General features: G+C 49.4%; 1 protein-coding gene across 1 annotated transcript in view; it reads right to left on the bottom strand.

The window, feature by feature from the left end:
* The window catches only part of fras1 (Fraser extracellular matrix complex subunit 1), a 333,688-nt gene extending 309,285 nt beyond the window's left edge, over positions 1-24,403 (bottom strand). Inside the window, exons 1-4 of the mRNA XM_056280308.1 lie at positions 24,392-24,403; positions 23,940-24,075; positions 12,923-13,070; positions 9,076-9,142 (exon numbers count right to left, since the gene is read on the bottom strand). Coding sequence (XP_056136283.1) covers positions 9,076-9,142; positions 12,923-13,070; positions 23,940-24,075; positions 24,392-24,403 — 363 coding nt within the window. The remainder of the gene's footprint in view (positions 1-9,075; positions 9,143-12,922; positions 13,071-23,939; positions 24,076-24,391) is intronic.
* Positions 24,404-24,634: the final 231 nt, after the last annotated feature.

The following is a 24,634-nucleotide window of genomic DNA, read 5'->3' as shown; positions in this document are numbered from 1 at the left end:
TCCACGTGTATGGGTGGAGACGTGTGGTAGTCTGCAGCCCTCCCCGGGTCGGCAACCGGGACGGCTCGGAAGAGAGGGGTAATTGGCTGGACACAATTGGGTGGGGGTGGTGGGTCCAAAAAAAGACAATATGTCATAGGGAAAGAAAAGGGGGAAAAGTAAAAACAGGCAGAGATAAGTCAGGCCCGTTTGTTTAAAGTGGATCATCACAGCCAGAACTCTCAGCACACCTTGTCATAAACACGGTATTGTGGCGAATCCGGGGGGCGGCCGGGAACCGCCGCAGCCGGGACGCGAACCCGGGTCACCCGCACCACGGGCGACACCGTTAATCAGTTGACTAAAGGGTCCGACTGACCCGGGTTCGCGTCCCGGCTGCCCCCCCCCGAATTCGCCACATTGGCGTCAGAAGTGGGCTGGCGAGACGTGAGCGTGAGGCGGTCGGAAGCGCCTGCACCCGGAGGCGTGAGGGAGGCGATATGCCGAAGCAGGGGGATGCGCATCCCGAAGCAGGGGGGTAGTTTAGCAACCACGGATGACTCGCTGGCCCTTGGCTAATGGGTCAGACCCTTGACTGATTATGATTATTTGCATTTAATTGGGCAAATTTGTTTGCCTTGCAATTGATCACATTTTTTTTTTATCAAATAAAAACTTCATCCGCCTCAAGTAAGTGTAAAAACTGTTATGCGGTACGGGGGATTCTGTTCGATATGTGTTGTTACTATCAAACCGTTTTTATTCAAAATGAGGAAATTTGCATCAAAAGACTTGGATGGAAAAGCAGTCACAGCCTAAAGACTTGCATGTTGGGTGAACTGGAGACCGTGTGTGTGTGTCCTGTGATGGACCGTTGACCTGTACAAGGTGTCTCCCTGCCCTCCACCCAGTGCATGCTGGGATAGACTGCAGCCCCCACGCCGCCCTGAGCTGGATTAAGTGTAGATGGTGACGGAATGAATGAAATTGTGCACGCACAATCTGCAGGCGAACTGGTCAACAAAGATGTAACGAACCCATCTGGTATAACAACACAGAATCTGAGCCAGAAGCTCAGCTGGTCTCGGAGGAGCCGCCTGCTTCATTATCTAATTTACAGGGTCCTCGTGTCTGCCTCAAACTCATTTACATCCGCTCGAAAGGATTTCAAATGAACGCGGCGATACATAATTTAAACAATGTTGGACAAATCTATTTCGCCGCGCCGCAACCGAGCTCTGTTGCTGCTGTCAGAACGCCGAGCGGGGAGTCCGGGGTCCGGCTCGTGTCGGCACCGACCGTTCATCCACCCGCCCGTCCACCCGTCCACTTACCAAACCTTTTAGTGTGTGGGGTGAAACACCAGCAGTACTGCAAGGAACTGCAGGAAAAACAACAGCTTTTAGCCTCACAAAACAAAGGGTAAATAATTCATGCATGGGGAGCGCTCCGCATGGGGGCCTTTGAAGTCGGTGGTGTGTTGTTTTATTCTGAGCCGGTGCCAAGCGCTCCGCCATGCAGGGAGGCGAGGGGGGATAAAAGCGACCTATCTCTGCCAAGCCGCCGCGTTCTCCCCGAGGCCCGGTCCGGCCTTGACATCCATGTGGATACGAGCGCCGTCTCCCGTAACGCCATCGGCTCTCCCATCAGGCCCAGCCAAAGTCAGATAAGGTGAAGGAGATAGCAAGGACCTGTCTCCCGGCCACGGGTCGGCCAGGGAGTTGAAGCACAGCGAGTTTCCAGATCGCCCTTCCCCACCTCGGAGGAATGTGGAAAGTTCAACTCCCCCCCCCCCCTGTTAAAAATTAACATCAAGTGATTTCTGTCCCATTTAATAAATGTGTCTGGTTTCCGCGGGAGCTTATAAATCTGTAACTAAACTTGAATTTGGGACAGCAATTGTAGCCCAACAGCACAAACACAAAGGCAGAACTGATCCAGCTCGGAGATACACCAGTTGCATAATGTTCCTCCCCACACTCGGCACGTAACCGCAGCCACAGACGTATCAGCCACAGGAGAAAGGTGAAAGGTCAACAGGACATTCTGTCAGCCAGTTGACTCGCAGTCGCTCTAGCTGATGTGCATGCTAGTCGCTAGCCAGCGTTACGCTCTGCATTCTTGGTCATTTTTGTCTCTAGCTCGGCCCTGAGGTGACCCAAAGCCACTCCAGATGTGTTTCACAATGCTGCCACGTAGAGAGCCCTGATCCATACACCCGGCTGCATTTCTCTGCTTGTCTGTGAGGGTAGGGGTGTATAATACCCAGACAGTAGACACATTTGGGCCTAATCTGGGGCACTTGTGGTGCTTATGGCTCAGTTACGGCACTGGCAACTGTTGTGTGGGCCAGACGTGGCCCAAATGTCATAAGCCGGGCCTGACTTGGGTTACGGCAAGTGTTGTGTGGGCAAGATATGACTCAAATGTAACGCACCGGGCTTGACTTGGGTTACAGCACATACTATGTGGGCCAGATGTGGCCCAAGTGTGGCTGAGTTGAGGCAGCCACACCCACCCTGAGTCAACGCCGTCATTCAAGGCCAAATGTGGGCCGTAAGATAACTGCAGATGTGGGCCATATTTGGGCCAAAGATTCTTTGCTATCTGGGTATGACAATATTACATTGTCCATCCATCCATTCTCCGAACCGCTTATCCTGCTCTCAGGGTCGCGGGGATACTGGAGCCTATCCCAGCAGTCATTGGGCGGCAGGTGGGAAGACACCCTGGACAGGCCGCCACGCCATCACACAGGGCCGATACATATATATACACACACACACACACACACACACACACACAAAGTGAACGGTCAAAATGTCTCCACGATCTGACTTTACAGAGAAATCGTTTCTGTCGTGCTACAGTGCTAATCAGGGACGGACTGGTGCACAAAAATGGTCCAGGAATGTTATTACCCAGACCAGCCCACCACAACCAGCCCGCAGATACTCCACCACCGACGCACATACAAACACACCAGCCTTTACTACCACCACTTATAAGCTCAATGGATGGATACTCTAGGCTACTGTAACAGGAACAGAGCCATTTTCAGAGCAAGAGAACGGTTTGTCACCAGCATTCTACACAAACACACACACACACACACATGCACACACAAGTTTGCGCAGCTATCCTTATTAGGACTTTGCGTTGACTTCCATTCACTGTAGACAGCCGAACCCAAACTTTAACTCTAACCATAACCAATTCATGCCGAACCCCAACCTCAATTCACACCTGACCCCTAACCTTAACCAGGATGTCAGAAACGACGTTTTGCGTCACTAGGACCAGGCTTTGGTCACCATGAGGACTACTGGTCCCAACGAAGTGAGTGTTCATATCAAAAAAGATTTCCAAAAGGTAACAAAAACAAGCACACACCTGTAGCATGGGCAGAAATCACAATGCGGGTGGGCACAGAGAAAATCAGGTGCCCGTCCGGTTTCTGAAATAAATATGTTAACCAAAATAGGCCATGTCTGCCTGAATGCACCACAGTACAAGCCTCATACGTCATCAGAAGTAATGTTACCAACTCCAAGACCAACATTAACAGCATCACATAGCCTGGCACTGTGGCCACATACACTTCACCTCACCTAACACACACACACACACACACACACACACACACACGCAACAGCATCATTTTACATGACATGACATTACAGTCATTTAGCCGACGCTTTTATCCAAAGCGACTTACAATAAGTGCATCATTTAACATAGGAAATCAGAAGAACTACTAGTCATCAGAGGTCGTAAATGCATCTAAACAAGCATCTAAGAGCAAAACCAGTGCTAAAATAAAAGTTCAAGAAAGAGATTTTGTTTTTTAAATGAGTGAATACAATAAGTGCTAAGAACAGGTAACAGGGTAGTAGTTCATGAAGAAGTGAGTTTTCAACCTGCGCCGAAAGATGGGCAGCGACTCGGCTGTCCTGACATCAGTGGGGAGTTCATTCCACCACTGTGGGGCCAGGACAGAAAAGAGCCGTGACCGGATCGATCGGCAGCAGGGACCTCTGAGCGACGGGGCGACTAGGCGTCCCGAGGCAGCAGAGCGAAGTGGTCGGGCGGGGGTGTAGGGCTTGACCATGGCCTGGAGATAGGAAGGAGCTGTTCCTTTCACTGCCCTGTAGGCTAGCACCAGAGTCTTAAAATGGATGTGAGCAGCTACTGGGAGCCAGTGTAGGGACATGAGAAGGGGAGTTGTGTGGGAGAACTTAGGGTGGTTGAACACCAGACAAGCTGCAGCTTTCTGAACAAGCTCCAGAGGTCTGATGGCCAACGCCGGGGTGCCAGCAAGGAGGGAGTTGCCATAATCCAGCAGAACCTGGATGAGCACCTGTGCCGTCTCGTCGGTGAGGAATGGGCAAATCCTCCTGATGTTATAGAGGAGAAATCTGCAGGAGCGAGCAACCGATGCAACGTTTTCAGCAAACGACAGTTGGTCGTCCAGGATCACACCCAGATTCCTCGCTGTCCGAGTTGGCGTCACCACGGTGTTGTCAATGGTGAAGGCCAGGTCTCAGTGCAGGCAACCTTTCCCCGGGAGGAACATCAGCTCTGTCTTGTCCAGATTGAGGTTCAGGTGGTGGGTCGCCATCCACTCCGAGATGTCAGTCAAGCACACAGCAATGCGTGTCTCTACTTGTGTGTCAGAGGGAGGGAAGGACAAGATCAGCTGGGTGTCATCGGCATAACAATGGTAAGAGAAGTCATGCGAGCGAATAACAGAACCCAGGGATGTCGTGTACAGGGAGAAAAGGAGAGGACCCAGAACCGAACCCTGTGCAACGCCTGTAGTCAGTTTGCGAGGCTCCGACACAGATCCCCTCCATGTCACCTGGTAGGAGCGACCCGTCAGGTAGGTTGCTGCAAACTTACCTAATTAATTAAGCATATTAAGCATATGGATAGAGGTACGCTAAAGATGACCCTTGAACACAGCCTGGCACTGCGGCCACATAAACCACACACACATCCACACACACACACACACACACACACACACACACACACACACACACACACACACACACACACACAATCAGTGTAAAATTCAATTGTACGCCCAACAAAAACTAAACCCAACAAACAATAATATTGTAACAGGCAACAGGCTACTACAGTCTGAAATTGTACGTTAGCTTACTTTTGATGACTGCAGCAGGAGACGACGGGGTTTGGTGTTGAACACTGAAATTAATTCGTTATAGTCCAACGATTCAGTCAGTTCTCTTTCATAGGACAGCAGGGACAGAGTTCAGTCTGTGTGTCATCACTGACGCCCAGATACCAGCTTTTATCTGACTGACAGATGAAAAGAGACTTTCCACAGTACAGCTGCTGGCGGGGAAGCCCGAATCAGCAGCCACATACGTGTCATTACTACAAACCGACGCAGGGGTCGGTGTCTGGGTTGAGAACGACGACTGAACTTGAGCTGAATTCTCTTCCTCCTGCTCCTCACGACGTCTTTTTTTGTGACAAACTTAAGCAAACGCTTTGTTTTGCCATGGTCTGTATCTTAAGCTACCTTAAAGGCAGCTAGCCAGCTAGCTAGTGGAAAGTAGGCTTCCGGTCGCGCGGGCGGGAAAGAGGGGCTGCTCACAAGCTGCACGGGCGAAACGCACTGCCACTCAAGAAATCTGACCTATCATTGTCATGACGAACAAGAAGCAAGACACAAGCAAGTTTTATTTTTACTGTTTGTGTAGTTAGATAAATGAAACGGTATTCAGTGACTGCTATTCACTGGATCACCCAGCAAAGAAAAAAGCAAACCTTCTTATTGGGTGGGCCAAAAGTGGTAGTGGGTATGTTGAGTCGCAGGTGGGGGGGGGTGCACAATAAATGGAGACTAAAGGTTTATTTTATGAAACCTTTAGTCTCCGTTTATTGCGCAACTCCCAAAAAAAACCACCTACTACTACTTACTACTATTACCTCCTTACCCCCTTCTTCTGCTGCCCCTTCTTCTTCTTCTTCTTCTTCTTCTTCTTCTTCTTCATCTGTTTTGTTCTCATTGTCTTTGACATGTGTGATGTACTGTTCTTAGCCTACTCTGTTGTTTCAGAGTATACTGGCTTTGTGTAATGTGTTTGTGTATTTGAAGTCTTGATTAAAAAAAAAGCTTCTTCTTCTTCTTCTCGGTGTTTATTGGAGATTGGCAATCAACGAATTGGTGCATTACTGCCACCAGCTAGTATGGAATGTGAATCAGAATTGACGCTACCCCCCCCCAAAAAAAACTCAAATCTTCTTAATTAAATTTGTTACTCTAAGAAACTGAAACATCACCCAGTTGAATTCTTTTGTGGAATATCTACTAAATCAAACTGTATTATTATTTTCCTGAGATTTTGAGTCACACGCCTTCTTTCTGCCTCATATTTCTCACTATATATCGTAACATGCTCTATTGTTTCTTCTTGCCCACAGTAGTCACATCTGCCTGTAGTGTGTTTGCCTGTTTTGCAAAGTGTACCATTCAGTCCAGTGTGTCCAAATCTACCACAGGTCTGGGACTGGTTCCCCGAGTACGTCACGTGATAGGGAGATCATGTCATGACAAGGGCCGGCGTATAAATCGAAGTGGGCCGACGACGCGTCTTTCTCGCTCGTTTTTGTAAAATGCACTGCTCAAGAAAATAACATTTTAAAAAGGGGGCTCCTCAAGCGGCCCACAGAGCGACCGGGTCTCCGGTGCTCCCGATGGCCAGTCGGTCTACACTCACCGGCCACTTTATTAGGCACACCTGTCCAACTGCTCGTTAACGCAAATTTCTAATCAGCCAATCACATGGCAGCAACTCAATGCATTTAGGCATGTAGACATGGTCAAGACGATCTGCTGCAGTTCAAACCGAGCATCAGAATGGGGAAGAAAGGTGATTTAAGTGACTTTGAACGTGGCATGGTTGTTGGTGCCAGACGGGCTGGTCTGAGTATTTCAGAAACTGCTGATCTACTGGGATCTTCACGCACAACCATCTCTAGGGTTTACAGAGAATGGTCCGAAAAAGAGAAAATATCCAGTGAGCAGCAGTTCTGTGGGCGAAAATGCCTTGTTGATGCCAGAGGTCAGAGGAGAATGGCCAGACTGGTTCGCGCTGATAGAAAGGCAACAGTAACTCAAACAACCACTCATTACAACCGAGGCATGCAGAAGAGCATCTCTGAACGCACAACACGTCGAACCTTGAGGCAGATGGGCTACAGCAGCAGAAGACCACACCGGGTGCCACTCCTGTCAGCTAAGAACAGGAAACTGAGGCTACAATTCGCACAGGCTCGCCAAAATTGGACAATAGAAGATTGGAAAAACGTTGCCTGGTCTGATGAGTCTCGATTTCTGCTGCGACATTCAGATGGTAGGGTCAGAATTTGGCGTCAACAACATGAAAGCATGGATCCATCCTGCCTTGTATCAATGGTTCAGGCTGGTGGTGGTGGTGTAATGGTGTGGGGGATATTTTCTTGGCACACTTTGGGCCCCTTAGTACCAATTGAGCATCGTGTCAACGCCACAGCCTACCTGAGTATTGTTGCTGACCATGTCCATCCCTTTATGACCACAGTGTTCCCATCTTCTGATGGCTACTTCCAGCAGGATAACGCGCCATGTCATAAAGCTTGAATCATCTCAGACTGGTTTCTTGAACATGACAATGAGTTCACTGTACTCAAATGGCCTCCACAGTCACCAGATCTCAATCCAATAGAGCACCTTTGGGATGTGGTGGACCGGGAGATTCGCATCATGGATGTGCAGCTGACAAATCTGCAGCAACTGCGTGATGCTATCATGTCAATATGGACCAAACTCTCTGAGGAATGTTTCCAGTACCTTGTTGAATCTATGCCACGAAGGATTAAGGCAGTTCTGAAGGCAAAAGGGGGTCCAACCCGGTACTAGCAAGGTGTACCTAATAAAGTGGCCAGTGAGTGTATATGGGGCTAATTCTATCAGTTGCAATTCTAGGCTCATATGCACATCCAAAGTTGTTTTCTCAGCCAGATCTTAAATCATGCTATTTGGGAGTCCGTTTCGCACCTTCCCTCTGTAGCAGAGTGATGTTGTTATGCTAGATTGTGGACTGAGGCCTGAATTTGATAAACCTCCAAAGGAAGGCGCCCAGGAGGCATCCTAATCAGATGCCTGAACCACCTCAACTGGCTCCTTTCGATGCGAAGGAGCAGCGGCTCTACTCCGAGCTCCCTCCGGGTGTCCGAGCTCCTCACCCTATCTCTAAGGCTGAGCCCAGACACCCTACGGAGGAAACTCATTTCAGATCTCGCTCTTTCGGTCACTACCCAAAGCTCATGACCATAGGTGAGGGTTGGAACGAAGATTGGCTGGTAAATTGAGAGCTTTGCCTTCCGGCTCAGCTCCTTCTTCACCACAACGGCCCGGTCCGGTACCACGTCCACATTACTGCTGATGCTGCACCAATCCACCTGTCAATCTCCCGCTCCATCCTACCCTCACTTGTGAACAAGACCCCGAGATGCTTGAACTCCTTCACTTGAGGCAACAATTCATCCTCGACAACTAAGTGGAAATCTGTTCGATAAAATTCCAGGTTTTCCAGGATGCATGGAAACCCTGCACCATAGTAACTGGACTCATCATAGGTGACTTGCATACTATACTATAGCACACATACTATAATACACCTCGAATAATGCTCATTCTTGGATCGGCACTCATACCACGTCCTTGTTCATTTTACCATATCTTTATATTCTATCATATCGTTCCTGCCTACCTGTACATGGGTATGTATGGGGAACTGAAAGCAAAGTACCAATAAAACATGACTCTGGATGTCGTCCATCTAACAACCACGCACACCCGGCCCCCATTCACTCTGTATATGATGACCCTACAGCGGAGATAAACCCCGCTTCACGTATGACCTTCGGCACAGCCTCAGGCAACGCCTCAAGTTTAAACGGCACAACTAATAACGAGAAAAAAAGTCAGATGCATCCCGGCCGACTGACTTCTTCACCGTTACTTGCGACTTCCAGCGGGCGAAAAGACGGCAAGACTTGTGTTATTTCCAAACCAACTTGCTCTGGGGAGCGGCGGACGAGCGTGCGAGTGGCACCGTCGCGTGTCAAGAGGAATGTGCTACGCCTGTGACGCGAACAAGACGCGCCACACGAGATCACACGAAACTAAACGTAAAGTCTCGTAAACCGGGGCCGACGAGTCGAGAAAGGATTTCGTACTCTACCAAATGAACCTGTCAGATCAACTCCTGCAACACAGACACACACACACACACACAGACACACACACACACACACAGGAGGCTGTATGGATTACCAGTAGGGCAGATCTCTGACAGATTTAGGACTCGGAGGGAACCTGAACTGACAGAGGGAACAAAGTCTGTGTGAGGAGAGCAGCAGCTGAACAGGGTGTGTGTGTGTGTCTGTGTGTGTGTGTGTGTGTGTGTGTGTGTACAGCAAATGGCAGTGAAAGACAGAGAGAGAAAGAATAGAATAGGTGTGGAGCTGCGTTCAAGTGCCATTGATAAACATACTGTACAGTTTAACCCCCCCCCCCCACACACACACACACACACGTGGGCATGACACACTTGTTAGATGTTCAAGAATATAGGCGGGGGGACACCTTCTCTATTTCTTTATCTCTTCCTCACACATAGTAAAAGAATATATAGACACATGCCATCCATCCATTTCTTTCTCTCTCTCCTCACACCGCCACACGTTTGCCCACCCGCGGCACACCGCCTTCCCTCCCCAGCGGAGGAAATCCATCTCACTTCATTTGACTCGTTCATCTCTGAGAAGTCATTGCTTGGCAGACGACTTTACACGCAACACGCCGATTATCAGAAGCCGGATGACGGACGCCCCAAGTAAAAGAGCAGGAGGAGAAGGAGTAAAGAGCAGGGTGGTTCGGAGGAGATAAACTTCCATCTTTTCTCCCTTCACAGCAGCCATCTGGTTTGATTTATCGGTCCTACCACCCGAGACCCGTGCCAACGCAACTTCCCATCAAAAGATGTAAGAAGAAAAAAGGTTTACTGATTCTTTCAAGTGGATATAATGGCCAATCTTTGCCAACACTGAATGATAGCCAGTATCCATCCATACATCCACAGATCCATGCATCCATAGATCTATAGAGCCATAGATCCATACACCCATAGATCCATACACCCATAGATCCATACACCCATAGATCCATACATCCACACATACAGAGCCACACATCCACAGATCCATACAGCCACACATCCATAGATCCATACATCCACACATCCATACAGCCACACATCCATAGATACATACAGCCACACATCCATACATCCATAGATCGATACAGCCACACATCCATAGATCCATACAGCCACACATCCATAGATCCATACAGCCACACATCCATAGATCCATACATCCACACATCCATAGATCCACACATCCATACATCGATCCATGGTGATGGAGGAGAGTGAGAGCGAAGCTGTGAGGGCACAACTGTCAGCTGCCACACATTAAGGGGATTATCTACATACAGTATGTTACCATATATCTCACTACTTAATCCGTGTGTGTGTCTGTATGTGTGTGTGTGTGTGTGTGTGTGGAGGGGGAGAAATGTGATGTGATTAGTAGTGATGATGAAGATAAGTGGAGCACAACTTCTGTTTAATAACCTAAATGGGGCAAAGTGTGTGCGCTTGTGTGTGTGTCCTCTGTGTGTGTGTGTGTGTGTGTGTGTGTGTGTGTGTGTGTGTGTATTGGTTGCATTCAGGTCTTCACATGTGGTAATGTGTGTTGTATACATATGCATTGGCTGTGCAGTGAATGTGTGTATCTGTCTGTCTGTTGTGTGTATGTGTGTGTGTGTGTGTGTCTTGGTTGTATTTATGTCTTCATGTGTTAGCATGTGTGTGTTGCATGCATATGCATTAGTTGTACAGTGAGAGTGTGTAGTGTGTGTGTCTTTCTGCGTTGTGTGTGCATATGTGTATACGTGTGTGTGTGTGTGTGTGTTTAATCAAATCCTCTCGCTCTGTAATTGGGTTGGGTGTTGAACAGCTCTTTCCTCTGGCAGGATCTTCCTTTGGGGCCACTTTCTGAGTCAGTACGTCACCAGAAAAAGCACACACACACACACACACACACACACACACACACAACTTTACACAGGGTGAGGAGTAACATTACATGCACCCCACCATGTACAGCTGTTAAGTTGTGCGTGTGTGTGTGTGTGTGGCTCTTGACAGCTGTGGCCCTCAGGGTTGACCAGCTATCAACGTGAGCAATTAAGACTGAACATCCCACTGTCTGTCAGGCAGCACACACACACACACACACACACAGACACACACACACACACACACACACACACCCTCCCCAACCTTTCAACTAAATCAAACTTACATTTGAGTCGCAGCTCAACTCAAGATGCTGCAGACGAGGAGGAAAACGTGCATGTTAGCATCGTTAGCCTAGCTTCCTGTAGCGGCGGGGGGGGTGGGGGGTGGGTGTTAAAACTCGTTTCCTCGTGTTTAAAGCTTATCTGAGGATGCTCCCAGCCGCTCTCTCAGACCCTCTGCTGCTGGCCTAGAATGATCTAGAAAAGTGTGGCGAGGCAGCGTTTTGTCTTGATGCACCGACGGCTTGGAATCGACTCCCCCAACAAATAAGAGAAGCGGCGTCCAGAGACGGTTTTGGGGAGCAGCTCAAGACCCATTTTCGTGCTCTTGCTTTTAATTAATTCCATTTTATTTCTTTTACTCTTGGTTTTTTTTTTAATCTTGTACCGTGGTTTTATTTCTTGCCTTGTTTTATGTTTTTTTGCCTAGGTCTGTGTTTTATCACGTTTAACTTGTTTTATCTGTATTGTTGTTGAGTTTTATTGTTTCCCTTGTTTTTAATGTAAAGCACTTTGAGCCGCATTTTATATATGAAAGGTGCCATACAAATAACGTTTATTGTTATTATAATGTGGGAATGTTCTAGCGATGTGCATAAAAGACAAGCTGTTGTGCAATGACCGCTAAGTGTTGACCGTAATAAAGACTACATGGTATTAAATCTCTCAGCCTTAGAGATAGGGTGAGGAGCTCGGCCATCCAGGGGGAGCTCGGAGTAGAGCCCTGCTCCTCCGCATCGAAAGGAGCCAGTTGAGGTGGTTCGGGCATCTGATTAGGATGCCTCCTGGGCACCTTCCTTTGGAGGTTTTCCGGGTACGACCAACTGGGAGGAGACCCCGGGGTAGACCCAGAACTCGCTGGAGGGACTACATGTCCATTCTGGCCTGGGAACGCCTTGGGATCCCCCAGGAGGAGCTGGAGGGCGTTGCTGGAGAGGGACGTCTGGAGTGCCCTACTTTGCTTGCTGCCACCACGACCCGACCCCGGAGAAGCGGCTGAAGATGAATGAATGATGTTAAATATTCAGCTCATGTTCAAGGCTAACAGCTCGTTACTGTTTATCCCTTCAAAACAAATGGTTTAAATGCTTGTGTCACAACGTGACTATGAGCAGGAAGCCAGCCCGGGGTACACAAGTCTCTTTTATCCATCCATTACCCAAGCTGCTTATCCCAATCAGGGTCGCGGGGATGCTGGAGCCTATCCCAGCAGTCACTGGGTGGCAGGTGGGGAGACACCCTGGGCAGGCCGCCAGGCCATCACAGGGCTTACACATGGTCCTTCCCATGTGCCAATTCCACATAACAAGGAAACAAACACTTAGGTAGGCAAGGACACCCGTCCTCAGACTGCCGTACCTTATTTACATATGTACATCCAGCCCTTTTCGGGCCGATCTCTCCACCTTACCAGCAGGGGTTTGCACTGTTCTCTTTTATTCTCCTGTTAATTAGTGACGACAGTCACCTGTGATGGTTCAGTTACACGTGTCTCACCGAGACTCGTTATCCTGGTCTGACGAACTGCCGTCGTTATAATCTCCCTCACGTTCAGGCTCTGCCTGGCAGACGTGTCTGGACTTGGCTTCATGGTGCTGGTCTTGGTGGATGTGACCGTCGGGGTGGGTGTGCTGAGCGCTGCGACCTGAGGACAGAATAATTCAACACGGCTGCCTGGATTCAGAGGCAAATTTGTTAACTGGAGCAAGATAATGTAGTCTTGCAACGATATGGCAGGAAAGGGCTAAGTGAATTTCCAGAACTGAAAATCAGAATGGAGCCAGAAGGAGCCTGAAGGTGTGCGGGTATCATACAGGCTGCTAATCGACTCCATCCACCATGAACGGCACTAGAAAGGTTTTAAAAAGTCTCCGTATCACTCAGACCAGCAAACATGACGATATTCTAGTTTACCGTGAGGCTACCGGGCCGTACGGAAACGTGTAAATCTGCCAAATCTAGAGACCCGATGTCCTGGTGAATATCCCGTTTATCCTAGATGTAAGTGTAATGTGTGTACGTCCCTCATTATCCGCTCATTAACGCCTCAAGCGCCGTCCCTTACGTCTCTGATCACCCAATACCCCCTCGAGGATCAGTAACATTTCTCTAACGTCTCATTCTACGGAAACTCTTCCTCATAAAGTAAACATGAAAACTTTCGAGTAGGGCGTCCGTGTAGCGTAGCCATCTCTTCCGTTGCCTGCCAAGAGAGGGATTGCCGGTTTGAATCCTCGTGTTGCCTCTGGCTTGGTCGGGCGTCCCTATAGACACAACTGGCCGTGTCTGCGGGTGGGAGTTCTGTTTGGGCCTTTAGGTCTTGGTCTTCAAAGACTCTGGGTCAGACGTAAGCACCACCGGCACAACTCAAGCGATGGTTGACCTCAGAGTCGAAGTCAGCTTTCGAGGAGAGAAGGCTACTAAGGTAGGGGAAGTGAGCAACATTTTCAAGAATCTTGTTGCCCACTTTTAAGTTGGGCTGGGTAGATGGCTAGTTGGGTGGCAGTTGATCTGCGACCTGGGTCTTCTTGATGTTTAATGCTAGACCCAGGACTCTGTATGCCTTGGCAAAGGCATTCAGAATGTCCTGGAGGTCTTCTGCGGAGTGTGCTGCGATGGCGTTGTTGTCTGCATACTGAGGCTCCATGGTGGTGAAGTTGCAGACTTTGCTCTTGGCCTTGGACCTGTTAAGGTTGAAGAGCCTGGCTGCCGTCAGTTCCGTGTAGGATTGGGATCCCTCGTGGCAGCTCTTCACCAATAAGGTGGAGTATCAGAATCAGAATACTTTATTGGCAGCAATAAAGATGGCAAACAGGGTGGGTGCGATGAGGCCTCCCTGTCTGACCCCTGTTTCCACAGTGAAGGGTGACGTATGGCAGTCCTAAACTTGTCAGAGTGTACACGAGGCAGCGTTGGTGACCTGAGAGTTAGAACAGGAGGCCAGGTTTGGAGCGTAGTGAGGACCTTGCTTTGTATGAGTCTGCTTCATGAGGACACTCCAGCAACATCCAGCTCTTCCTTCCTAACACAGCATCTAAATGACGAGGGTGGAAGAAAAGACAGCCACTTTATTTTGTCATTGTACCTTACAATGAAATGTGTTCTCTGCATTTAACCGTCCTATTGTGTAGGAGCAGTGGGCAGCTGCAGCACCAGGGACCAACTCCACTTCTTCTTTCCATTGCCTTGCTCAGGGGCACAGACAGGAGCATTAACCCTAACATACGGGGCTTTTTGGTGGTGGGAGGAAACCGGAGCACCCAGAGGAAACCCACACAGACACGGGGAGGACATGCAGACGCCACACAAAGGACTTGGGACGGCCTGGGGTTCAAACCCAGGACCTTCTTTCTGTGAGGCAACAGTGCTAACCACTGGGCCACCGTGCCACCCACCGTGCCATACAACAGAACGATGGCAACAAACACATTTAACATCCCTCTTTAGTTTAACACGCACACGCACACACGCAAACACAAAAGACAATAGAAGAAAAAGACAGAGAGCCAGAAGAGACAGAAAGAGAGAATAGAAGACACCGGTCCACGTTTCAAGTTATCCCAGCTTTATTTGCGCGTGTCTCGTTTCCGACTTGTGTACCACTGAGACATTCTTCATATCTGGATGTGGTCTCACACACACACGCCAAATCGTTTCCCATCCTGGATTCAAGCTGGCGGTGGTAACATGATAGTCCATCGTGGACCGCTAATGGGAAACTCTAGTGCTGACACAGCGGCCACGCTCGGTCTTTCTCATAATTGCCCCGTCAGCTCCGTGTCGCCGTGTCGCCTGCCAGCTAAAGACCAGAGGTGCTCAACTAGGCCCTCCCTCTGTCCAGCTGGAAGGGAGGCCGGCGGAGACGGCAGGGTTGGTCGGCCGGTTTCCTCCCATACACACATAAAGACTCTCTGAGCACAGCTAAAGGCAGTTTCCATCAGAGCTCCCCACCATGTCTACGTGACCTGACTGACCACAACGCAGCAAGAGTGAGACTTCAGGTACCGACACAAGAACACCACAGGCCAGGATGGACATGGAAGAAACCTCCAGTAGAAACTCACTGTGAGTGACAGGTCAGTGTCATATGAGATTTATTTTTCAGAAAAAAACTGAAATATTAGATTTGCTTTTACATGAACATGTATTTTGTGAAGGTATTTGATTTATAAATGATATTGCTAATAAAAGAATGTTCTCATTCTGTTTAGTTGGATACAGGGGCGGACTTGGAATGAAAAATGGCCCTGGGCTTTTTGACTCAGACCGCCCCCCCCCCGCGATACACCACCACCCACACAAACCACACCACACTTTATGTAAACAAGATTACTGAAGTATTTATACCAATAACTTTAGTAAAATAGATGTAAAACAGTCCCTAGGTGTGAGCCCTGTGATGGCCTGGCGGTCTGTCCAGGGTGTCTCCTCGCCTGCCGCCCAGTGACTGCTGGGATAGGCTCCAGCATACCGCGACCCTGATTGGGATAAGTGGCTTGGATAATGGATGGATGGAGATGTAAAACAGAACAAGGGGAACGCGTTGCTCTTTGGAGGAGGTTGGCTAGAAGGGGCACATTTTGGCACAATGGCACTGGCAGCAAGCTGGCAAGAATCTCTGGAACCATCTGACCAGTAAAAGAAATAACCTTACCACCTTTACGTTTTTCCTCTTTTTGTTTGTCCGTCTTGCTCCACTCCACTATTTATCCAGATGTCGCCACTTAACAGGGACGGGAAAGGGGCGGGGCCCAGGAAATGTTAAATGGACCGGACCAAAAGTAATTGGCTGGGAGTTAGAGGCTGACAGATTCAATATCCAACTGCAGTGGGCCAGCAGCCCACTCGCCTGGGCCAGTCAGACACACAACACTTGGTTATTTTTATTTAAGTGGGGGCTGGGGTTATTTATATTTTGCGTTGCATCGACCCCAATTGTCAAGCGGCCCATCGGGAAAACTCCCGGTGCTCCAGATGGCCAGTCCGCCATTGGTTGGATGCAGCGGATAAGGATGTGCATGGCAGTGGAGCCGGTTTACACTGACGTCCACATACGTTGTACCTGGTTGTTCGTAGTTGTGAAGGGAGGAACCTGTGTTTTACACTCCTGTCCTGCTGTGGTTGCTACTGATCTGCCGTACATCCATCGTACCAACTGATATGATAAAGAATGAAGGAGTACATCCGTATGGGAGGGGATTAGGAATCAGGAATCAGGAACACTTTATTTGTCATTGCAGATGAAATGAAATGAAATGCCGTTTCCCTCACCCACAGCAGTGCAACATACAGACAAAAACACATTCAGGAACTACAATAACGCATTTTCAAACTAACACATATATCCAAACTAAACACAAAAAAAAAAAAAATCACTGACCAAGGGAACAAACGCCAGCCAGGATGACTGTCGGAACTGCCGGTCTGCATCGGCTGGCAGTTAGCCTAGCCTGCCCCGATTGTGCGTCTTGTCAGACCGCCCCCCGTTTCCTCCTCGGGCGCCGCTCTAGCCAGGGGCCGTGGTCCCTGTGGCAACCTGACGAAGCAGACCAAGCATTCCCAGCCGATCCAGTGCCAGCTCTCCCAGCCAGAGACCCTTGACACACCTCCCCGCACTCCACAGGACGACATCAAAAACACCAGTCAACGCCAGGTGAGGCCATCGCCAGACCGCCCTCGGTGTTATCGGTCTGCATGCACTAGCAGTTAGCTTAGCCTGCCCCGTTTCCGCGTCCCGTCAGACCGCCCTCAGCGTTACCTCCTTGGGTGCGGCGCCGGGCAAGGCCGCCCGGATTGAAGGAGTACATCCGTATGGGAGGGGGGGTTAGTTTGTCGTGTGACAACTCAAGCTAACTACTGTTTGCTAGCAGCAGCTTCTACAGCTAGTTACTGTTATGAGCATCTTAGAGAATTTGGGATACGAGCTCTCCCAGCCAGAGACCCTTGACACACCTCCCCGCACTCCACAGGACGACATCAAAAACACCAGTCAACGCCAGGTGAGGCCATCGCCAGACCGCCCTCGGTGTTATCGGTCTGCATGCACTAGCAGTTAGCTTAGCCTGCCCCGTTTCCGCGTCCCGTCAGACCGCCATCGGCGTTACCTCCTTGGGTGCGGCGCCGGGCAAGGCCGCCCGGATTGAAGGAGTACATCCGTATGGGAGGGGGGTTAGTTTGTCGTGTGACAACTCAAGCTAACTACTGTTTGCTAGCAGCAGCTTCTACAGCTAGTTACTGTTATGAGCATCTTAGAGAATTTGGGATACGAGGACACAAAAGCTGCAGGAAACTATATGAACATAAACTCGGCAGGATGGAGGAGTAAAGCATAAAGACCGGCCATGCCGCATGATGGATGCCCGGGTTTGAGGTTCTGTAGAAACAGACTGGCAGAAGCAGTTTACGATTGTGAAAATCCTACTTTTTTACTGCATGCCGAACGGTTTCTTTAATCCCCGCGAGGAAAAACAAATCAAAACAACAACAACCCTGTTATCGCAGTACACAACTGCGCACCTAATACGTGCGCATGTCGTCTTTGTTCTGACAGCTATATATCAATGATAATGGCGGGAAACAAAAGGCCCCCTTCATGTATATTCATCCGAGTGAGAGCGGCGGATGTGCGAGTCGGGACAACTGAGTGACAGGTGTGCTGAGAAAGGAGAAACGGAGCAGGTGAGGCAGGAACAAACAACCCCGGAGAGGCTATGAAGACGTCTCCCAGCAGAGGAGAGGAAAATAACGGGTTGACTACAGACCGACTGAGGCGGGTGGCACGGCAAACAAATGCCATCGAAACACTACACCCACCCACACACACACACACACACACACACACACATCTGTAAATTACAAGAGAAAGAAGTTAAATCAAACCAGTAAAACTAAGCGTGTGTTATCCAGGGCAGGGTGGTTTGTTAAAGAGGTGAAGTTGTCAGTCATTCTGTGCTTCTTCCTCTGCGTTTCACGGCTGAGGTTCAGGTGTCAGCGCCTGGTGTCTATGGTCAGGTGTGTTCACGCATGAGAAAACCGAGTCAGATCGATGAGGCACACTACATGTGCACATACCACTGGGACTGTGTGTGTGTGTGTGTGTGAGAGACATCAAGAGAGCGAACCCCAACAGTTATGGTTCGAGTAGATAATTCTGCACGACTCTTCAAGAGATATTTGACATGTGGATTTCTTCCGCTGCTCCCTACAGCAGAGGTCTAACTTTTCCTCCTTGTTTTGCACTGAATCCCGAGGCGCCGCCTCGGCCCAAACCACCGCTTCCTGAAAGGCTCATATCGCCGAATCGATACGGCTAAGGGAGCGATTTAAAAACGGCAACAGCCGTGGGATGAGGATGGTGTTGCACATTTAAAGACCGGACACCCCGGTGAAGACGACATGACACCGCCGACAGCCGACACGTCTGGAAAGGTTAACAGTGTTGCAGCAACTTCACAGAGTTCCTCAGATTGCAGCCGGCCGTCACGGCGCTCCCCGAACGGCCTCCAAACAAGGCGTCAGTCATCCAAGATGCTACGGGTCCAACTTCAAACTGGGGCCATAACGTGTGACATGAGGCGATATATTCACCCCCCCCTGACCTGAGAGCTGCTCGGTATGTCTGGGCCAGATGTGTTGTGGGGCTGTGGTTGTGATAATCTGGTGATAGAACTTAAATGTCGTCGCTCCCTGGTCTTAAAGGCTGCATTACAGTAAAGTGAGTCAGGACTTATTCCACTGTTTTGTTATTTTTTTTACCCCCCCCCCTCCTTTTCCCCAATTGTATCCGGCCAATTACCCCACTCTTCCAAGCAGTCCCGGTCACTGCTCCACCCCCTCTGCCGACCCGGCCGGGGAGGGCTGCAGACTACCACATGCCTCCTCCGATACATGTGGACTCACCAGCTGCCTCTTTTCACCTGACAGGAGTTTCACCGGGGGGACGTAGGGCGTGGGAAGATCACGCTATTACCCCCGCCCCCAACAGGTGCCCCGACCAACCGGAGGAGGCGACAGTGCAGCAACCAGGACACATACCCACATCCGGCTTCCCACCCGCAGACGCGGCCTATTGTGTCTGTAGGGACGCCCGACTAAGCCAGGTAACACAGGGATTCGAACGGGCGAGCCCCGTCTTGGGAGGCAACGGAATAGTTTCGCTACGCCACCCGGACGCCCTTGTTCCACTGTTTTAGTGAAATTAATAATGAATGTCTCTACCTGCTCGGTCATCATATCCACATTACTAATGATGATTTATTTATCTGCTGTGTAAATACCTTCTGGAAGCACGCCCGACAAATACCACCACATGATCCATATGATGGAGGTGTGCAGTCAGACATACTGGCAGACTTGATTTTGCCAGTATCCCCCAGGCCTACCTCATCTGCAACATAATTGACATGCTTTCATTTCACTTTTTTTCTACAAATATTACATATTTTCTCCACTTTGCCGATGTCCGCATGCTGTCCGCCGCCTCAGGAGCCGGTGAGATTAGCGAGTGATCTGTGCTGCATAACAGCAGCGTGTCCGTGTGAATCTGAACATGTGATTGGTGGATTCTCTTCGCGCTACGCAGACAGATGTGCTCTGATTGGCCAGTCTCGCTGGCAGCATGACGTCACATGGTGTCACGCTGTCAGGGCGGCCATCTTTAATGTTTCAGTTTGTCCTGCCGTAAAGTGGTGGAGTGGGCATGAACTGTCTCCGTCCTGCATCACCAACCACCGATTCCTAAATCCACCAAGCAACGACAGCCGAGAGGTCAAAGGTCAGAGTCCCACCGCCCTGGAAGGTGTAGCATAATACTGGTGTGACTACTGAATGAACACTTACAATAGATGAGTGTCTGGTGGGGAAATAAGAAGGAGAAGGTGGAGGGAAAGAGAACTACCTAGGGGCAAGAGCATGGGAGGAACCACTGCTTTTCAAGGGAATGCTGATCTCTGTCTGTCTGTCACTCACTTTCTGTCTCTCTCTCTCTGTCTCTGTCTGTCTCTCTCGCTCGCTCGTTCTCGGTCTCTCTGGGGAAATAAGAAGGAGAAGGTGGAGGGAAAGAGAACTACCTTATAGACAAAAGCATGAGAGGAACCATTGCTTTTCAAGTGAATGCTGATCTCTGTCTCGCTCTCTTTTACTCTCTCTTTCACTCTGTTTCACTGTCTCTCACTTGCTTTCTGTCTGTCTGTCTGTCTGTCTCTCACTCGCTCTCTGTCTCACTCTATCTCCCTCTGTCTCTCTCTCTCTACCTGTATCACCATCCTATTTCTGTCACATACTGAATCACAGATAAAACACGTTTTACAACCTCTTTCCAGAAGAATTCATGACTTAAGGACGGCTATGATGAGAAAAGTAGGACGTACCTCCTTCTTAATATTCTGTCTAACTGTCCTCCACCTCCCTGTCCTCCGTACAGCGCATCTAAACGTGAATTCATATTCGTTTACTTCATCCACTTGTTCTTGTTGTTTTTGGGGTCTTATTCTTTTTCATCTAGGATGATGTTTATTATGAAGCACGTTGGGGTTTTTAATGACATTGTGTACAAATCAGTCATGAACATCCCTACCGCATTCCTCTCTTCTTTTTCTCTCCTTTTCTCAGTTCTCCTTTTAAGCTTTTTTTTTCTTCTTTCAACAGTTTGTTCTTGGCTTTTATCAGCCTGCTGTCCAGCAAAAGTGATCCAATTCAATTAAAGTCGACTAAACTAAACCGCCTGTGTGTGTGAAATGTGCCCCATTTATCCACCCACCCACCCATCCACCCATCCATCCATCCGTCCATCCACATCCATCCATCCATATATAGTAAAGCTCTGTGATTACCACCAGCCGCTCAGATTATTTTGGTGGCGAAGGCTTCCCAGGCCCCGGCAAAAAAAAAGAAAGAAAAAAAAACAGCTGCAGGCGGGCGCCATGCAGAGAATATGACGGCTATTTTAACCTTCACTCTGTAACTAAATATTCACTCTGTAACTAAATATTCACTTTGTAACTAAATTGGCTTTAGTTTACCCAATTTCCCCTCAGAGATGAATAAAGTATTCTGAAAATCTGATATTCTGGTAAAGATTCACGTTGTAACTCAATATTCACTTTGTAACTAAATATTCACTTTGTAACTAAATTGGCTTTAGTTTACCCAATTTCCCCTCAGAGATGAATAAAGTATTCTGAAAATCTGATATTCTGATAAAGATTCACGTTGTAACTCAATATTCACTTTGTAACTAAATATTCACTTTGTAACATAATCAGGTGAAATAAAGTCCACCAGCCTCATGTTCCTTACTTCAGGAAATGATAAAAATAAAAAAGTTGAAGCACTGCCTTCATATCCTCACACAAAACTGGGTACAAACACACACACACACACACACACACACACACACACACACAATGACAATAGAGGGAGGAATGCATCCCTGTCATTGATGAGTGGGCGTGGCAGGAGGTGGTCGGGCCTTACATGATGGCTGTGGACTATAATTATTTATATATATATATATATATATATATATATATATATATATATATATGACCAACAAACATGACACCGCCAGCCAGCTGGCCTCTGGCCTCGTAAAGGAAACGGCTAATGTACCAGACTGTATTTATCCTGCATGGCTCACATGCTTTTCCACCGGAGCATGAAGTCGTGTGTGTGTGTGTGTGTGTGTGTGTGTGTGTGTGTGTGTGTGTGTGTGTGTGTGTGTGTGTGTGTGTGTGTGTGTTTACAGTTCAACTCAGGTTCCAGTCAAGGTGAAATATATCAAGCATGTGGAGCAAATTTGACAAGCGAAGGCTTTAACAAGCTCCGGATGGTGGGGAATAAAGAAGAGACCTGACATCAGACTGCACACCTAACATCGATCAATCCATCTGTCGAGTCTGTTTATCCATCATCCACCCATCCACCGATCTATCCAGCTATCTATCTATCTAGCAGTCTGCCTATCCATACATGCAACTATCTATCCATCCACCTTTCCATCCATCCATCCATCCATCCATCTTATAGTCTATCCATGAACCTCTTGTTCTGTATCTCCAGGTCGATCAGTCTATCTGTATGAGACGAAAGCCACTTTATTTATTCCCCCATTTATTTCCCCCCCTTTCTCTCCCCAAGTATACCCGTCCGATTACCCCGCTTTTCCGAGCTGTCCCAATCGCTGCTCCACCCCCTCCGCCGATCCGGGGAGGGCTGCAGACTACCACACGCCTCCTCCGTTACACGTGGGGTCACCGGTCGCTTCTTTTCCCCGGACAGCGAGGGGTTTTGCCAGGGGGACGTAGCGCGTGTGGTGCAGAGACGACATCACGTTACATCGCCTATTACGGCACGCCGGCTAGCAGTAAAGGGGGTCTTGGTGTTTGTGCGCCAGAACACACTGCAACGGTAAGGGCAGAACCCTCAGGCAGAGCGTGTTCTGTCGGACCAGTGGGCTTCTGTCTGCAGGGTAACGGGCTGTCAGTCAAACGGGCTTTCAGTCCAACCGGACATTTTTCTGAGTACCGGGGTCTCGGGAATAACGGGCCACCAGAACAATGGGCAGCCCCCCCCCCTCGATGACCCGATTCAGGACTACACATGCCACCCAGACGTGCGCACCTTAAAGCTACACCCCCCCCCCAAAAAACTCCCATGCAAACACGTGTCGTGGTTGATACTTCCCTCTCTGGCGTGTTTCAGACAACAGCTGATCCACAGATATGCAAATCATTCTAGTTGAATGTCGGTTTGAGTGGTTGGTGTCTGGGAGGCCTTTGTGTTTTCCATCTTCATCACAGCAGCCAAAACGAGGAAGAAGAAGGCAAGTGGTGTTGAGTTTGAAGAAGTGAGGTTCTATCCGTCCGTTATCCGAACCGCCTATCCTGCTCTCAGGGCCGTGGGGAGGCTGGAGCCTATCCCAGCAGTTATTGGGCAGCAGGCGGGGGGGCACCCTGGACAGGCCGGCCTGTCCAGGGTGCACAGCCCCCCCCACACCCCCCCACCCCCCCCACACAATCACACCTAGGGACAATTTAGTACGGGCGATTCACCTGACCTACATGTCTATGGACTGTGGGAGGAAACCGGAGGAAACAGGGAGAACATGCAAGCTCCTCACAGAGGACGACCCGGGACGACCCCCAAGGTTGGACCACCCCGGGGCTCGAACCCAGGACCTTCTTGCTGTGAGGCGACCGCGCTAACCACTGCGCCACCGTGGCGAAGAAGTGAAGTCGTGGTGTCTAAAAAGCAGATATGACACAACAAGCTAGTAGAAGACCTTTACCAGCAGATACTTTAGCAACAGATACTTTAGCAACAGATACTAGTACAACAGATACTAGTACTACATACTACAGTGAGTAGAACAGAAAAGACAAGTGTTCAGGATTTTAACTTTGACTTTTTAAACACACACACAGATATTTCCGGGCGGTCGCCACCAACGTGACTAAATTCCTCGCCCCGTCGCTCGGCGTCTTTATTCCGCCGTCCCCGTCTTTCCTCTCGGTACCAAAGGTCGGTGGTTCAGTCTCACACAGCAGCGGTGCGGAGCTGGCGATAAGCCCGACTTCCAGCGCTCGGCAGCCGAACGCTGGAGATTTGGCCTTTTCCTCCCTGAATCGCTCCTCCTTCTCCTCATCATCACTCTCTCAGTGGGAGGAGGTTCAGAGGAGGAGGAGAAGGGGAGCGGGGGGGGGTAATGGTAAGTGGACTGCGTTGATACGGAGGTTTTCTAGTCTACCGACCACTGCAGGCGCTTTACAGTGGATACCCAAGCCTCGCATCCACCCATTCACACACACATTCAGGCACTGATGGTGGAGGCTGCCACGCAAGGCACCGACCTGCTCATCAGGAGCAGTTAAGGGGTTTAGCGTCTTACTCAAGGACACTTCCACACGCTCCCCGGAGGAGTCAAGTATCAAACCAGCGACCCTCCGATTACTAGACGACAGGCTTTACCTCCTGAGCCATGCCGCCCCATAAATTCCCTCCTTCAACTTCTGCTCGAGAATTTTTTCCCCCCTTTTTCTCCCCAACTGCACCCAGCCAATTACCCCACTCTTCCGAGGAGTCCCGGTCGCTGCTCCACCCCCTCTGCTGACCCGGGGAGGGCTGCAGACTACCACACGCCTCCCTCCTCCCATACATGTGGAGTCACCGGCCACTTCTTATCACCTGACAGTGAGGAGTTTCACCAGGGGG

The sequence above is a fragment of the Lampris incognitus genome, chromosome 1 (assembly GCF_029633865.1).
Source record: "Lampris incognitus isolate fLamInc1 chromosome 1, fLamInc1.hap2, whole genome shotgun sequence".
Classification (NCBI taxonomy): Eukaryota; Metazoa; Chordata; class Actinopteri; order Lampriformes; family Lampridae; genus Lampris; species Lampris incognitus.
Note: the sequence above shows the minus strand (reverse complement) of the source record. Positions and strands in the feature narration are given on the sequence as shown.